Here is a 17,982-nt window from a genome sequence, read left to right as displayed (position 1 = left end):
GAATCAAAGCACTTATTTTGGCTCTTTTATAGGGGGGGAGTGCTCCATCTTGAAGCAGGAGCATCAGCATTTGATTTAGGGGAGTTTTAAGTTTGCAGGATTCAGACAACACTCTGGTTTGTATATAGGAATTATAAGGATGAATAGAGTTTAAAGCCTTACAGCAGACACAGATTATACTGTACATGTCATAATATAATAAATGTGTTTCACTGACAGAACTGAGGCATGGTTAATGGAATAGTTTACCCTGAAAAGAAAATATCATTATTATATTTTATAGTATATTATTAGATTGTTCAAAACCCATATGCTATTATTTTTTAATAGACCCCAAAAGAAAATACATTTTAAGAATTTTTGTTGTCATATAACAGTAGTTCATTGCAGTCACTGGCCAGGAAATGTCATACTCCATATATATAGTAATGCAATATTATAAAAAGTTATACAAATTTAAAATAACAGTTTCTTCAATCTTAATGTAAGAGCACCCTATAGGATATCTGAAAACGTCAAAAACAAAAGTCCCCAGCCATATTTATGAAAATTTTTTGGTTCTTTTGGGGGGAACACTCCATTTTGAAAACAAGAGCATCAGCATTTGATTTCGGCGTATAGTTTCAAGTTTACAGGGTTCAGGGACAACTCTCTAGCTTGTATAGGAATTATAAGGATGAATAGAGTTTTATGAGGTGCTATAAATTTCATTTTCAAAAGAGGGTGTATGGCGGCTTATGTCCACTCGCCTACCCTGCGGTTTACAGGGGCCACCATGAAGCCTTTGTGTTCTGTGGGTTTACCATGGGAAAATTCTGCAAACAAATAACTCACCCGGTGACCCATCAGTGTTAAAAATCACTTTCGAGCGCTGTGGATTGTGATGCATGGGTGCGGTGCAGCCTGCAGGAACTGCATGTTTGTTTTATCTCGATCCAAATGTTAAAAAACAGCTATTTTCAGGCTAAAGAGAGCAAATAAACACACATTCCATTGCAGACAATGAGGGTAGGCACATGCTCTGACATGAGCTGGCAGTACGGGCATGTTAGGATTTGGGCATTGTGAAGACATCAGTCCTCACTCAGAGCAGGATCTATTTCAGAGCACATGTGAGTTTGTCATCTTGTCTCACAATGGTGGTCGACCACTATGCTGAAAAATAAACTACTTCTCATGAATGTGCTGTTCATCACCCTGTCAGCTGTGTAACAGTGCTGTAAATTAGCACTTGTTGAATCTTTTGACAATACCAACTGTTTCAGGGATTTTGCTCCCTCGTCTGGTGATAGTGGTAACTGCACTTTCTTCATTGCCCCTTTTTCATAGTAGCTATCCACCTTATTTTTAAAGGGATAGTTCACCTAAAAATGTATTTTATTTACTCACCTCTCATGTTGATCCAAACCTGTTTGAGTTTATATCTTCAGTTGATCACAAAAGAAGATATATTAAAGAATGTTGACTGCACCCATTGACTATTTTCCATATTTTCCATTGCGGTCAGGTTAGGCGACGAAGGTAATCACTTGAATGATGATTGACTGACTGATATCACAAACAACTCCAACCAGAAATTTTTAGCCCAGTAAATTGACACGCGTCAGGTCTGAGAGTGAAAGAGAAGGCAGGAAAATATAGCTAAGCTAAGTGATTACTAAATATTTTTACCCATGTTTCATCCACCAAATTATAAATTCTTCCTGTGAAATGATGAAGAAAGTAACCTTAAAGGAGAAGTTCACTTTTAAAATGAAAATTCTGTCATCATATACTCACCCTCCTGTTGTTTCAAAGCTGTATGAATTTCTTTCTTCTGCTGAACAGAAAGGAAGATATTTAGAAGAATGTCAGTAACCAGACAGTTTTTGGGTCCCATTGACTTCCATAGTAGGAAAAAAATATACTATGGAAGTCAATGGGACCCAAAAACTGTCTGGTTACTGATATTCTTCTAAATATCTTCCTTTCTGTTCAGCAGAAGAAAGAAATTCATACAGGTGTGAAACAACATGAGGGTGAGTATATGATGACAGAATTTTCATTTTAAAAGTGAACTTCTCCTTTAAGCTTAAGAGTTAGGCCTAATGCCCAAAAATTAATTTATCTATTTAATTTAATTTAAATTAATGATAAATTAACGGACTCTCTATTTCAATATATTTGAATGAAGTAATGAGTCATGACGACAAAAAATAAAAATAAATAAAGAAATACTATAATCAGCATGGCATATGGGAATGACTCCATAACGGAGCTACAAACTATCTCTCTTTCAGTTCGTCAGTCCTCTCTTCGGTTGTACAGTCTAAATCAGAGTGCTTTTAGAGTGTAAATAAGTGGCTGACACCCAAAGTAGTGCACTGCACTATATAGGGGATAGGGGGCGTTTTCGGGGTTACTCTGCCTTACTCCGCCCGCTACTATGGCAGCGACAGGAAGTATAACGTAGAAATCAGGAAGCAGCTCGTCAGGGAGACATTTTTAAAAGACCATCATGAACAAAAACAAAACATACACTTGAATGTAAGTATTAAAAAAAATCACTATTGTCTAAAATTCAGTTTTTAGCATCAAAGATATAATTTCTTTTTTACATACTTGTTGTTCCGTGTGCACGCACGGATTGCTTCCCATATTTCGGTTATTACTCCATTGCTGTAAAACACAACATATGGTAAAATAGCATTTTGTTATTCGTGAATTATAACCATTTATGTGTAGCACGAGCTCGATTTGGTCAATTTTTGATATTATTGTGACAGTGATTCGATTGTCTGTTTAAATATCCTACCTTAAATATCTCACCTTATGGTGAATTGTGCATTGATTTAACAGTGTGACCATGTTATGATAGTCAATATGCATTTCATTCTAGTTGATTAGTTTCGTTGTTCAGTGGTCAAAATATCAGTGAAATCTTACTAAAAATTATCTATGAATTTAAAACGGGGACAATCTGGTTTTTTTTGTTTGTTATTTATTTATTTTATAATAATAATAAAAAAAATCCATATACAATTATTATGATGTTTGCAGCTTAACCTAGCCTAACCTAACGTAACTGGTTGTACAAAAATCACACTATAAAAATTATTATAGTAACCATTACATATAGCAAGCAGTATACACACACACACACAAAGCATTAAGAAATATTAAGAAAATTACTTAAATGCGTAACAAAAATAAATATGATTATGTATTAATTTAACTGTGAATATACCTTTTTACCTTATAAGATGTTATTTTGTGCTTTGTGCTTTTTGGAAATAGGTCTTTAATTGGGCTTATCATTTTATATTTTAGGCTCAAAGCACTAATTATGTGCTTTTTGCAAATTTAATTGTTGCAAGTGTTAGTAGACTTTAGTTAATGATTATTATTTTATTTTTTTTATTATTATTAATATCATGATTTACTTCCACTCAACTAGTTTAGATGTGTGTCAAAAAACGGGGACGTCTCGTCATCCTATTTTATCTGTTAGTGAAGCTTATAAGAGTTTGAGAATATGCAATTATTTCATAGGATATCTTTCTCATGATCATTGATTCATTGATTTATTTTTTAACTTCCACCCTGCCAGAGAAACGAATGGCTGTCCTACGGTGAATATGGAGGTTCCTTCCTATCTGTCCAGGCTCTTGACTGAGCTGAACGAACAGCGTAAGAGGGACTTCTTCTGTGACTGCAGCATCATAGTAGAGGGACGTGTTTTCAAAGCACATCGTAATATTCTCTTCGCCAGCAGTGGTTATTTTCGGGCTTTGCTGGTGCATTACCTGAAAGACAATGGCCAGCGACACAGCACGGCCTCTCTGGACATCGTCACAGCCGAGGCGTTCTCCTTCATCCTGGACTTTTTGTATTCGGGTCACCTGGACCTGCGCAGCGAAAATGTCATTGAAATAATGTCAGCTGCGAGCTACCTGCAGATGACTGATGTGGTGAACTTTTGTAAGGGCTACATTAAATCATCCCTGGAGATCTGTAACAGGGAGAGGGAGAGACACAAGGACCGGGAGGGTTTGGATCATAGTGCAACCCCAGTTTCAGTCACCAGTGTCCCTGTGGCATCCACTTCCGAAGCCGACCAAAGGACCTGTCAGGTCACCGAAGCCCTCAGCCCTGATGATGCCCCAACGGCTGCTATCTGCACACCGGCAGCCACCAGTAGTAAAGACTCAGAAAGCGAAAACTCTCAAGGAGCATTTCTCAACCATCATCCCATGAATGCTCCACTGAAGGTCAGTCCAGGCCCGGATTTAGTCAACTCATCCACCCCAGGTCTGCTTCTGGGGTTGGTGCACCCCAAAATAGAGTATGACCCTGATGAAGAGGGCGAATCTTCACGGGAATCCAAAGAAACGACTCTTTATCAAGGCCCAAATCACGATGGAGAGAGAACAGGTAACACTAGCCCGGCTCCAAGCACTGAGCGCTCCTCCGTATCATTTGCTAACTGTCCTATGAAGCAGTTTCCAGACGTGCTGTACAGAGGGGGGATGAACCCTAACCGGGATGAACACTATTCCCAGAGTTTGGGGTACGTTGGGTTCGGCCGTGGTGATGATGTACTTGGTCCTGCGGTCCCCTGTGGGATGGAGATTCAGAATGACTGGTATGGGGATGATCCAGGTGAGGGATGCTGGATAAAACTGCTACAGTAACACAATCATTTTTGATTTGTGTCGTAATTTATATGTGTGTTTACACAGGGAGACTACACAAATGTCCGTTCTGCCCATACACAGCCAAACAGAAGGGCATTTTGAAAAGGCACATTCGCTGCCACACAGGAGAAAGGCCGTATCCTTGTGAGGTGTGCGGCAAACGCTTCACACGACAAGAACATCTTCGCACTCATGCAATTTCTGTAAGTCTTCATAAGTCCTGAGGAATATTTGAATGTGTAGCTATAGAGCTGCCAAAGATTGCTTAAAAGTATTGCACACAGTTAACCCATTTGTCGAATTTGCTATAAATCTGTTTCATTTTGTTCTAAAGACTGGCCAGAGTAAGAACATGAGCAGGTGTCAATATTAAATGCACACAGTAATCCTATTACTGAACTCTCGTTTATTTACTAAATTACAGGGTGACATTTTATACATACACTAGCATTCAACAGGTTTGAATCACTCAGAAAATGTCATGCTTCATGCTTTTAATAGAAATTGAAATTAAGTTAATTTTTCACAATACACATTGTTTCAAAGCAGCTTCAATCATGTTCATCATTTCTTTATATCTTCATGCCTATAGTTGCATTTAGCAGATTAGAGCTGAATGATAAAATGCGTTTATACAAATGCACTACATTAAAAACACATGCAAATTCAAGCCAGTTCAAATTGAGGTGGATTGTGATCAATTATTTTATCGATTTATGTATCAGTATATTTAAATCTATATTTTTTGTTTTGAAGGTCCATCGCTCCACATGGCCCATTGTTTGCAAAGGCTGTCGTCGAGTGTTCTCAGGCATTGTGTCCCAGGGAATGAAGCGTTTTGGACTTTGCGATGGCTGCACCTTTGTTACTACAACTAATGAGGATCCCTCCTCCATGAACCTCGGCATTCAGTCTGAAGCTATGGAGAGGGGTGCTAGAGACTCTGATTGGCCCATGTTTATAGTGGAAGGGGATGAAGCGGAGGCGAGTGCTAGACAGGATGATAAGCAGAATGTTGCAAAGCAGCTTGGGGAGAATGGCATGGTAGGTTCATTGCCATAGTTGCACTTGTTTACCAAAAAAAAAAAAAAAAAGGACTTTGTGAAGTACACACAGTAATAGGCTGAGGCAGGGTGTGACCAACATTCTACTGGTAACAAACTACCGGTTTAGTCGCTTTCTTTAATATATTTTTGTGGATTAGAAAAGACGGTTAATTATTTGGTGAAATTAAAAGATGAATTTGTATTCAAAACATTACACAGCTGGGAAGGCTTTGAAACATTATGTTTGGGTTTAGTACAAATCTACAGTAGCTAATTGTGGATTATGAACATATTTTGCTGTATGACAATGAGGGCACAACAGATTTGAATGTGTTGTGGCAGTTGTGTGAATAAATATTTTATGCTTTAAAGTGATCTGCTTTAAACACTTTTCAGGGACTGTTTCAGTGGTCTTGTCAATTCACTTGTTTTATTAGATAATTACTTTTGTTATTTGCCAAGAAGTTATGAAAGTCAAAATGGTTGTTTTTTTATTACATTTTGTTTTTGTGAAAGCAATTAAAATATCTTCTTTATAAAAAAAAAAAAAACATTTACAGTGTATTGATCAGTACTGATGGGAAGTTGGGAACCCTTTTCTTTTTACTAGTGTAGTCTGATTCCTGAGCAGATGACTCTTATTAGCCTGTTTATTTTAGTGAATCAAAAATATACAAAATCTTATAAAAACATAAGAATCGGGAACAGCTGTTAATTGTGCTCCCCATCCCCATAGATATAGAATAGTCAGGGATCTTTTCTTCAATCCACTTATGAGAGTTATGGCAAGTTGGCCGGACCAATATGGCGGCGCTGTTGACGTACGATCCAGCGGCCAATGAGGCGTGTATGTATTTTGCGTGTGCCCAAACTGCCCATTTTGCAGGCAAGTCATGGGTTTTGTCTCATGGCTTTTATCTCATGTGTAATGTCATATGATAAACCAGGAAATAGAAACTGGTTGTTCGGGTTTTTGGTTAAGGGACACACATAACCAATATGAAGTGTTAAGGGAAATCTTTCTAGTGCAGAAATTCACTTTTACTGATCTCAGTAAACGCGCGCGCTCACGTCTGTGATCAATCATGCAGGTGAGTGTGAGTCTGAGTCAGATATCGCTGGTTCTTTGTCTTCTATCATGCGCCTCATCAATCGGTGCTCGATATACACCAGACTGGGCCAGTCTGGACTCCAGACCTCTGCCTGAATGGTACGATGAGGTGAAGTTCGGGATCTTTGTTCATTGGGGGGTGTTTTCAGTACCCGCGTTCGGCAGCGAATGGTTCTGGTGGAACTGGCAAGGCGCTCACGAATCTAATTATGTCCAGTTCATGATTAAAAACTACCCCCCTGGATTCAGCTACACGGACTTCGCACCTGATTTCCACGCGCAGTTTTTTGATCCTGACGAGTGGGCTGATATCTTCGAAGCTTCAGGAGCAAAGTATGTAACTTACTTACGATATCAGGGTGTCCGCGCGGTAGTAAAAAGAATCTACCAAAATTAAGGCCCTTGAAAGGTAGTAAAAGGTAACAAACGCAATTTGACCTGGTAGTAAATTTTTCATCACCACCTCAATATGAGTTTCCATTTTTTTGCTTAATATTTGTGTCTCCATATTTTAACTTCATCTAGCATAATTTAAAAATATATATGGTGCTAACAACAGGACCTGACGGGCTCGACATTAACGCTTGTCCGCTTGTCTGGGACAAGTGGATTTTTTGAAGGGACAGTTAAGTAAAAGAGAATTTTCCTTGCCCGACCGGACAAGTAGCCTGATTAAAAGTCAATAACAAAAAAAATAACTAGGGAATCACTAAAATGAGAGAATTATTCTGATTGTATCATTATTGCAAGTTGAGATCGATAGTGGATAAGTATTAGGCTACTGACGGTAACAAGGTTGCACTGTTGAGGCTCGCGCAGCCTCTCGAGGAGAAGTCCAAACAAATTTAAACTCAGTTAACAACATACTGCCAGTGCCACAATTCAAAATGTGTTTTAATATTTTTAACATATGATACAGTTTAGCAACCTCACACGACGAGTGCACGGCGAGTGTTTTCCTGAATACCATCACGACTTAAAATGTGACATTGCTTTCATACAACAGTTCAAATTAAGTCAAATTACATTTTAGACACAATATTGACTGTTTTTGTTCTGTTTCAGCCGCGAAAATAGTTCCAAATAAAGATCACAGCAGAACCGTATCGCATCTCACAGCAACACTTAACCGTGTTTTCATTACTGAATGATTCAGCGTTTTGAACGAATTGGCTGAGTCAAAGATTCAATGTCCCATTCATAAACATGTCTCATTCTTGAATGAATCAGTTGTTTGAACGAATCGTTTGAATGAATGACTCAATGACTCGCTCATTAAGACGGTCGCCTGCCGCCTCCTACTGGCGGTTTACTTTCATGTTTACAAGTATCATTCTTTCCAACGTTTCTTATTTGTATATTCAAAAATATTTAAAACATCTCATATTCATAAAATTATATAATGCAGTTGTAAATTTCCAGTGTAAATTATTTAATTTGATCAGCCCTACCTAGGGTAACAACAGCCCTATATTATCTTATTAGGCTATTCCAATTTAATCTATTGATACAATTTAAAACTAATGATAAAGCATACATTTAATAAGATTTGGGGGGTGGGGGTGGCACCATATCTGATATGACAATATGCAGATTTAAATATATCAGAGCTGATTGAACACAGATGAGGATATTTCTTCAGAATAAATTATATTTACAGCACACACACACACCAAAAAAATTCCGGACAAGCAACTTTTTTACTCGGACAAGTGAATGACAGATTTACTTGTCCAAAGGACAAGCACATGAAAAGGCTTAATGTCGAGCCCTGAGTGAGTCGGAGTTGATAGCAATGACAAAGTGCCAAGGTTATTATTCACCTTATTAGGGCTAAGGGCTATGGTTAGAATAACTCAAGGGCTAGGGTTAAGATAAGGACAACTGAAACTCAACTCGACACTACAAAAAAAACATAATTGACAATGACAATACTTAATGATCACAATTAAACATTAGTGTACCTAATATGTATGATGGGTGTGACAGTGTCATACTTATACCTTATAGTAAGTAGTGCTTTGCTATTTTGTTTTTCATTATTTTCAGATATGTGGTGCTCACATCAAAACACCACGAAGGCTTCACAAATTGGGGGTCCCCATATTCCTGGAATTGGAATTCTGTTGATAATGGACCTCACAGGGATCTTGTTGGAGATTTGGGCAATGCAATAAGAAAGAGGTATTGTGTAGATAATTGCAACAAATGCTACAGCATATCTTTTTATATATACATATTTATTTATCCATACATTTTCAATGAACCGTTTCTTTTTTCCTTGGCAATAACTGTGCAAGTGTATTATCCCTAATTTAATAAAGTAACTTTTCCATTTTTATTAGATCTCTGCATTATGGACTCTACAGCTCTCTGTATGAATGGTTCAATCCCCTCTATCTGAGTGACAAGGAAGCTGGTTTCAAGACTCAGGATTTTGTTGCAAAAAAAGCTATGCCAGAACTCATCAATCTTGTCAACAGGTACATTTGCATCAGTCATGTGATGATACAGGCTGGAGAGGGAAGAACAATTGTTTATGACATAAGCCTGATTGTTATGTTGTATTTGTCTGTGTAAAGATAAACTTTTACAGCCTACATATTGTATATGATTTTACATTTATGAATCCGTTCATTGGTGATTTTTTTTTTTTTTTTTTTTACATCTCAGGTACAAGCCAGACTTGATTTGGTCAGATGGGGACTGGGAAGCACCTGACACTTATTGGAACTCTACAGAATTCCTCGCCTGGCTCTACAACGACAGTCCGGTCAAAGTGAGATCATCGCTTCATCCCATTCTTATTTTAGAACTGTCTCAAATTGTAATTCTGATCATAATGACTGCATTATTGTGCTCCTTACAGGATGTGGTGGTGACCAATGACAGATGGGGGAAAGGCTGTTACTGTAAACATGGAGGTTATTTCAACTGTGCTGACAAGTTCACTCCTGGACAGCTGCCCAATCACAAGTGGGAGAAATGTCAGTCAGTGGACACAATATCATGGGGGTATCGCCGAAATATGAAACTAACCGAACTGATGGATCTGCCATCCATCATAAAGGTGCGATGTGTTGCTATTGAGCAAGAGTGCGTCCCTCAGATGATATTACTAGATTCCTGCATTAAAAATAATGTATATGAATGAAACATGGACAGAAAATTGTATGAAAGTTCATGTGGTGTCTAATGAGTCAAGTAAGTTTTTAACCTTTCATATGTTGTGACCGCAGGACCTGGTCTACACCGTGGCCTTAGGGGGGAATTACCTGTTGAATGTGGGACCCACAGCAGACGGCGTGATCGCACCTGTCTTTGAGGAGCGTCTCAGAGGAATTGGAGCTTGGCTGAAGATCAACGGTGAAGCAATCTATGGAACTAAACCTTGGAGAGCTCAGGCTGAGAATGCCACTGTTCTTACCTGGTGAGTTGATGTTTTTAAACTTCCTCTTATCTTTATATTCCTCACAGTTCCCTTGAAAAACTTTCAGAAGCTCCAGCTGTGAACTTATTCTCACTTAATTAATATTCATGAGCTAAGCAGATATGGTTTATATTGTGTGGCCCTTGCTCCTCAGTTTTCATCATTCCAACGCTCCAGATGGAAGGCTGTAGATGTCAAATATTTTCAGGGCAAATGTTTGTGTTGACATGTCAGTAAACCGATCATATGATTGTCATAAAAGATTTGAATTCTTCTTGGTCTATATAAATAGCCTGGATTTTTTTGATTGAGTCAACTATAGTCTTTTCCTTCTCTCACTGTTTCTGGAATGTTGGTTTGGACTTAATTAGTCCACTCATTATTTTTCTAATTTTCCTTCAATTCCAGGTATACTTCAAAAAACACTAGCACTGTGTATGCGATCTTCACCTCCAATCCCATGCAAAACACCTTTCAGCTTTCTATGCCCAAAACCTCCGACAGCACAGTGGTAAATATTTATGAATTCATTAGAGTTTAGGAACAAAATTATTATTATTATTTTTTTTGTAAGACATCAATGAATTATCTGTTGCATCTCTGTTCAGGTGACTTTGTTGGGGAATCCTGAGCCTTTGAAATGGGCTCCTCTGAAATCAACAGGACTGATAATTCTCCTGCCTGATCTGCCTTTCTCACCCGCTGAAGCCTGGACACTCAAGCTGGACGGGGTGGCCTGAAGCCTTTAAACTTTTAAAAAAGATTTTAATGACATTTGTTTAAGGAAGTTTTGTATAAATTCGTTTTTTTTATTTTTTTATCATAGACTAATTGATATGATTGCTTAATAAAAAATGACCAACTGAATGACACGCCAAAACCAAATGTCATTTTTAATTTAACAATCTTATAGCATTGCATATTAGATACCTTGGAACCCAGGGCTAAAATGGAAACACAATTTCAACTGATGCTAGTGTCATTTTATTATTTGCCCTAAATAAACAGACTTCTAGTGAAGGGAAGAATCTTTGTAATAGACAAAGAGGGTGAGGCAGGGTGTGCCTAATGTTCTACTGGTAACTAACTACCAGTTTAATCACTTTTCCTTTAAATTATTTGTGCAATAGAAATGATTATTTGGAAATTAATTATTTGTTGGAATTAAAAGGTTAATTTTTATTGGAAATATTAGACAGCTGGGGAAGTTGTGTAATGTTATGTTTAGGGTTTTGTATACATTTGCAGTGGCTTATTATGGATTATGTTTGAATAAATGTTTGTATATTTTAAAGTACACTTTTTAGGGACCATGTCAATGGTCTTGTGTATTAAATTAATAAATTAACTGTTATGAGTATGTCTCGTCATGAACCTACATGCTGAGCTTAACTTTTTTAGGTTGCAAGAAAAGGTGGAACAGTTAGCCTATATTTATTTAGGCTATTGTAGACCTACATTATTTGTAGACTAGCCTATAAACATTAGTTTTGCTATTTATCAAGAAGTTGTTCAAGTCATATTTCTTATTTTTTTCATTTTGTCTTTTAAAAGGCAATTAAATATTTTGTTTTATAATATTAAAGGTGGTAAAACTGGCATTACCCTTTTACAAAAGGAACAGAGTGCCAGGGATCAGTTCAAACGGGAAGCGAAAGCTTTTTCTTTCACCAGAATATACCGATTCCCGTTCCCGAACAAACGTTAAACTCATTTGGTTCCCCATCCTTTGTTACGAGTCGTTAGAAGGGAAGTCATGTGTTGTAGTCACATGATGGCATAATGGTTAACCAGGAAGAAAATACAAGCTGGTTGTTTGGGTCTGCATTATGCTGAATCGTAAGTTAAGTCGGCAGAAATCTCTAATGCGGAAATGTGTGCATACTGACATTCATACATTAGTGTGTGTCTGTAAGTGATCAATCATGCAAGTGAGTCTGAGTCAGATATCGCTGGTTCTTTGTCTTCTATCATGCGCCTCATCAATCGGTGCTCGATATACACCAGACTGGGCCAGTCTGGACTCCAGACCTCTGCCTGAATGGTACGATGAGGTGAAGTTCGGGATCTTTGTTCATTGGGGGGTGTTTTCAGTGCCCGCGTTCGGCAGCGAGTGGTTCTGGTGGAACTGGAAAGGCGCACATGAGCCTGAATATATCCTGTTCATGATTAAAAACTACCCCCCTGGATTCAGCTACACGGAATTCGCACCTGATTTCCACGCGCAGTTTTTTGATCCTGACGAGTGGGCTGATATCTTCGAAGCTTCAGGAGCAAAGTAGGTACTTACTATATGCGTTAGCAGCATGCTTCATGTTTGTGGTTTACGTATTTATAATTTAGTTTTTCATCCTCAGATATGTGGTCCTCACATCGAAACACCACGAAGGCTTCACAAATTGGGGGTCCCCAAATTCCTGGAATTGGAATTCTATTGATAATGGACCTCACAGGGATCTTGTTGGAGATTTGGGCAATGCAATAAGAAAGAGGTAGCTATGTGTTCTTTTAGAGACTTGTAACAAATGCTACATGTCTTTCCAACGCGGAAATAAGCTGTGTTCTGCAAATATTTTCATCAGGGGGAACCATTACAAAACATATATCTATATGCATACTCTAGTAGATAGACCTCATCTTAGAACATTATATTTTTCAGCAACAGAGATGTCTTCTTTTACTGTTGTTCTTTGTAGAAATTAAAGAATCATAAAAATCACATTTAACTGAGTATGAATACAACAGAAAAATAAGTGAAATTGTTTTTGACTCCTCTTTACAGAAACAACATAGCTAAGGAAACCCTTCCTTGAACATATAATAAAGTCATAAATGTCGATTTATTATTTTAAACTGAGTTTCTTTTACTTTGTTTGGAATTACATATTTATTGACAAATACATTAAATATTCTTTTTTTAAATGCATTTCGCCCCAAAATATTAATTCACCATAGATCACCTGAATAGCTGAAAATGTCTGTAACAAAAATTTTACCTTTGTTAAACTAGTCCAGGGATGGGCAACTTCGGTCCTGGAGGGCCACTGTCTTACAGAGTTTAGCTTCAACCCTAATCAAACACACCTGAACAAGCTAATCAAGGTCCTCAGGATTACTAGAAAATTACAGGCAGGTGATTTTTTTCAGGGTTGGAGCTAAACTCTGTAGGACAGTAGCCCTCCAGGACTGAAGTTGCCCATCCCTGAACTAGTCTATCTTAAAAAATAGACAGATACATAGTTTGAGTGCATAAGGAAATTTAATATAATATAATTCGCAGTGCTTCATGGAACTGTGACGCTCTTGCAGAATCTTGGGTAATGTAGTTTTTCACCAATAATCTGTTAAATGTGATTATTTAAAAAAAAAAAATTGAAATAATGGAGGCAGGTGGCTTCAACAAAGGCATATAGCATCGCCTTGTAGTAGCTTGCAGTAGGTCTGTCTTTAAAGGTTACAAGTTATCAATAAAAATCTATTCCTCTATGGAGAAAATGAATGGGATGTTTATTTCCGGAACCCAGCAGTTGCACTCTAGATGAATTACTAGAATAATAACAAAGTGAAGTAAGCGGTAAAACAATGTGTTTATGACTACGATAATACATTAAAATAATATGATATCAAAAACGAGTTTACAACATCAAGTTGACTGCTTGTACAACTTCAGCTGACACATTCAAATTAAAAATGGTTGTGACTGCTCTTATGTTAAAAATGAGGTGGATATCTCAGTATGTTTTTTTTGAGAACATTTTCTTTTCTAAATTTTAACCAAAAATGTTCAATTTGTTGTATTAGATCTCTGCATTATGGACTCTACAGCTCTCTGTATGAATGGTTCAATCCCCTCTATCTGAGTGACAAGGAAGCTGGTTTCAAGACTCAGGATTTTGTTGCAAAAAAAGTTATGCCAGAACTCATCAATCTTGTCAACAGGTACATTTGCATCAGTCATGTGATGATACAGGCTGGAGAGGAAAGAACAATTGTTTATGACATAAGCCTGATTGTTATGTTGTATTTGTCTGTGTAAAGATAAACCTTTACAGCCTACATATTGTCTATGGTTTTACATTTTTGAATCCATTCATTGGTGATGTTTTTAACATCTCAGGTACAAGCCAGACTTGATTTGGTCAGATGGGGACTGGGAAGCACCTGACACTTATTGGAACTCTACAGAATTCCTCACCTGGCTCTACAACGACAGTCCGGTCAAAGTGAGATCATCACTTCATCCCATTCTTATTTTAGAAATGTCTCAAATTGTAATTCTGATCATAATGACTGCATTATTGTGCTCCTTACAGGATGTGGTGGTGACCAATGACAGATGGGGGAAAGGCTGTGACTGTAAACATGGAGGTTATTTCAACTGTGCTGACAAGTTCACTCCTGGACAGCTGCCCAATCACAAGTGGGAGAAATGTCAGTCAGTGGACACAAAATCATGGGGGTATCGCCGAAATATGAAACTAACCGAACTGATGGATCTGCCATCCATCATAAAGGTGCGATGTGTTGCTATTGAGCAAGAGTGCTTCCCTCAGATGATATTACTAGATTCCTGCATTAAAAATAATGTATATGAATGAAACATGGACAGAAAATTGTATGAAAGTTCATGTGGTGTCTAATGAGTCAAGTAAGTTTTTAACCTTTCATATGTTGTGACCGCAGGACCTGGTCTACACCGTGGCCTTAGGGGGGAATTACCTGTTGAATGTGGGACCCACAGCAGACGGCGTGATCGCACCTGTCTTTGAGGAGCGTCTCAGAGGAATTGGAGCTTGGCTGAAGATCAACGGTGAAGCAATCTATGGAACTAAACCTTGGAGAGCTCAGGCTGAGAATGCCACTGTTCTTACCTGGTGAGTTGATGTTTTTAAACTTCCTCTTATCTTTATATTCCTCACAGTTCCTTTGAAAAACTTTCAGAAGCTCCAGCTGTGAAAGCAGTGTCACCTAGAGACCTTTATCAGTATAACAGGAAGCATGTGAGAAAATTATAATTTAAGATTCGTAGGCCACTGCATAAAATTATTGCCAATTATAAGTGCCTCACCTAATTAAATTAATATTCATGAGCCAAGTTGATAGGGGTAGGTTGAAGTGAAATAGTTGAAATCTAGAGTGAACACAAACTTTTACCCTGAAATGTTGACATGTGACCGATCATTCTTGGTCTTTTTATAAGTAGCCTGGATTCCTCAACTCTAATTTTGCTTTCTTTTCTGCACGTTTCTGGAGTTTTAGTTGAATTATAGTTAGCCTGTGATATAGTTGCAATTAATAAAGCTTTCACAGCTTTAATATAATGTTTTATATTTTCCTTCAATTCCAGGTATACTTCAAAAAACACTAGCACTGTGTATGCGATCTTCACCTCCAATCCCATGCAAAACACCTTTCAGCTTTCTATGCCCAAAACCTCCGACAGCACAGTGGTAAATATTTATGAATTCATTAGAATTTAGAAATAAAATTGTTTTTTTTTGTTTCGTTGGCAAGACATCAATGAATTATCTGTTGCATCTCTGTTCAGGTGACTTTGTTGGGGAATCCTGAGCCTTTGAAATGGGCTCCTCTGAAATCAACAGGACTGATAATTCTCCTGCCTGATCTGCCTTTCTCACCCGCTGAAGCCTGGACACTCAAGCTGGACGGGGTGGCCTGAAGCCTTTAAAACAACTGTGGAGATTTTAATGAAATTGTCAGGGATGTGATTTTATATATATATTATACAGATTTCTGTATTTTCCTACTTGACAAGTATGAATCGTGTGAACCGCAAAATAGTCTTAATCATTAAACACTGCAAAATGCAGCGTTTTTTAAATACATTTATTACAGCCAGCACTAAATGAGAGTACAAATCGGCAATGGCAAGTATACAATATGAAACTGTTGTTGCGAATTATCAAATCTCACAGACTTAGATTCATTTATGTAAATATACAGTCGGATATTTCCTCCTTTTTTTGTCCACATGCCTGGTTTTTGTAATAAATTTGTTTTAAGAAAGTTTTTTATAAATCAAGTTTATTTTATTTATTGTAAAGATTGCTCAATTAAAATGACCAAGTGAAAGACGCATCAGAACCAAATGTCAGTTTCAAAGTTTTTTCATCATTGCATTTAATGGTTTATCATTGCATGTTACATACTGTACCTACATGTGGATAAAATTGAAACGCCATTTCAGTTGATGTTTGTGTTATTTTACAAAGCAAACTTAACTTACAAAAAATAGTCATATATACCATTTCAATTTTATACATTGTACATTTTATATGTTTTCTTTCAATTAGGACAGGTTTTGTATTTCTTTTTGGGACTGATTGATTATAGATCTTATTGATCTTAGCCTCATTGATCTGAGGATAAAGTTCATCTCTGTGTAAAGGAAAGCCTGTAATACTCAAAATTGTTTGTTTGTGCACATGAATGTGTGTGTGTGCGCGGTAGCGCAAGTGTGGATGTAACAACGCATGCACAGTTCTGAGGCCTTGATCTTTGCAAGCACTTATGTGATACATATGTAAACATGAACATACTCCCTGAACACTAATTCACTGTCAGCAGGCATATCACCTTATAGCCTAAGACTGGTTGCCCACTGAATTTAAGCATGGTTGAGCCTGGTTAGTTCCTGGATGGGAGACCTGGGTAATCTAGGTTGCTGCTGGAAGAGGTGTTAGTGAGGCCAGCAGGGGGTGCTCACCCTTTGGCCTGTGTGGGTCCTAACACCCCAGTATAGTGATGGGGACACTATACTGTAACAAGCACCATCCTTCGGATGAGACGTTAAACCGAGATCCTGACTCTCTGCGGTCATTAAAAAGCCCAGGATGTCCTTCCAAAAAAAGAGTAGGTAAGTGCTTTGAGTGCTAAGATAAGCACTATATAAATGTAACATTATTATTATTATTATTCATTTTCAATGGTGGGTCAGACTCATTTTTGACCAATATAAGCTCAGATCAATAAGACCTACAATCAGTCAGTTTAAAAAATAAATACAAAACCTGTCCTAATTGAAAGAAAACTTGACAAAGATATTTATTAGCTATTTTTTGTTGGCCGGTCATTTTTGACCTTGAACACCGCAAGTGTAAAAAGCGGGAAAGTAAGTTTTAGTCCAATGTGATAAAAAAAAAAAAAACATTTTTGGGGGTGAAAAAAAAAAAATCCATTCCAACATCCAGCATAAGGAATATAAAGCAGTGCTTGCAGTAACGAACAACATGCACTGAATAATGATATTATATACATACTAGAAATAATTAAATACAAAAAAAAAAAAAAAAAACAGTCAGGGATACACAATGAGCATACAATGTGCAATAATAAAGCTGTAGATATAGTGCATAGCAAGAAAATGATGTCAAAAACATTTAAATTAAAATTATTTTAATTATAGGCTATTTCATAAAGGAATTGCACATCTTAAATACAGTTACATGATTATATTTTTAGTGTACCATGTGTTTTATAGCAGCAATCTTTATTCTTTTTAAGTTCAAGGGTCACTTGCCCCTGATTTCTGTATTAGACAACATAAAAAAGTGAAGGACATGTAAAATGTATTTCATGTCCTTCCTCTACTACTACTCCATCTCCCCCCTCTCTCTCTTTCTCTCTCTCTCTTATTTCCCATGAGTCCAATCATTGATTCAGAGGAGCAATACCTCTGCTGGACAGCAGGAGCTCTGC

The 17,982-nt window shown here is 37.4% G+C and overlaps 3 protein-coding genes across 3 annotated transcripts; all 3 read left to right on the top strand.

Annotated features, from left to right (window-relative positions):
• Positions 1–2,417: 2,417 nt before the first annotated feature.
• Positions 2,418–6,296, top strand: zbtb8b (zinc finger and BTB domain containing 8B). Its single transcript, XM_084131068.1, has 4 exons — positions 2,418–2,526; positions 3,590–4,641; positions 4,722–4,879; positions 5,433–6,296. The coding sequence occupies exons 2-4, from the start codon at positions 3,618–3,620 to the stop codon at positions 5,736–5,738; spliced, it is 1,488 nt and encodes a 495-aa protein (XP_083987194.1). The 5' UTR covers positions 2,418–2,526; positions 3,590–3,617; the 3' UTR covers positions 5,739–6,296.
• A 288-nt stretch (positions 6,297–6,584) lies between these two features.
• Positions 6,585–11,623, top strand: LOC311093570 (tissue alpha-L-fucosidase-like). The gene is made up of 8 exons (XM_084131069.1): positions 6,585–7,166; positions 8,883–9,017; positions 9,179–9,316; positions 9,507–9,612; positions 9,703–9,903; positions 10,073–10,263; positions 10,672–10,774; positions 10,872–11,623. Exons 1-8 carry the CDS (start codon positions 6,808–6,810, stop codon positions 11,001–11,003), a joined length of 1,365 nt encoding a protein of 454 aa, XP_083987195.1. The 5' UTR covers positions 6,585–6,807; the 3' UTR covers positions 11,004–11,623.
• A 403-nt stretch (positions 11,624–12,026) lies between these two features.
• Positions 12,027–16,294, top strand: LOC311094276 (tissue alpha-L-fucosidase-like). Its single transcript, XM_084132111.1, has 8 exons — positions 12,027–12,541; positions 12,621–12,755; positions 14,065–14,202; positions 14,381–14,486; positions 14,577–14,777; positions 14,947–15,137; positions 15,611–15,713; positions 15,812–16,294. The coding sequence occupies exons 1-8, from the start codon at positions 12,189–12,191 to the stop codon at positions 15,941–15,943; spliced, it is 1,359 nt and encodes a 452-aa protein (XP_083988237.1). The 5' UTR covers positions 12,027–12,188; the 3' UTR covers positions 15,944–16,294.
• The last annotated feature ends 1,688 nt before the right edge of the window (positions 16,295–17,982 follow it).

This window comes from Abramis brama (genome assembly GCF_963993115.1).
Source record: "Abramis brama genome assembly, chromosome: 12".
Classification (NCBI taxonomy): domain Eukaryota; kingdom Metazoa; phylum Chordata; class Actinopteri; order Cypriniformes; family Leuciscidae; genus Abramis; species Abramis brama.
Note: the sequence above shows the minus strand (reverse complement) of the source record. Positions and strands in the feature narration are given on the sequence as shown.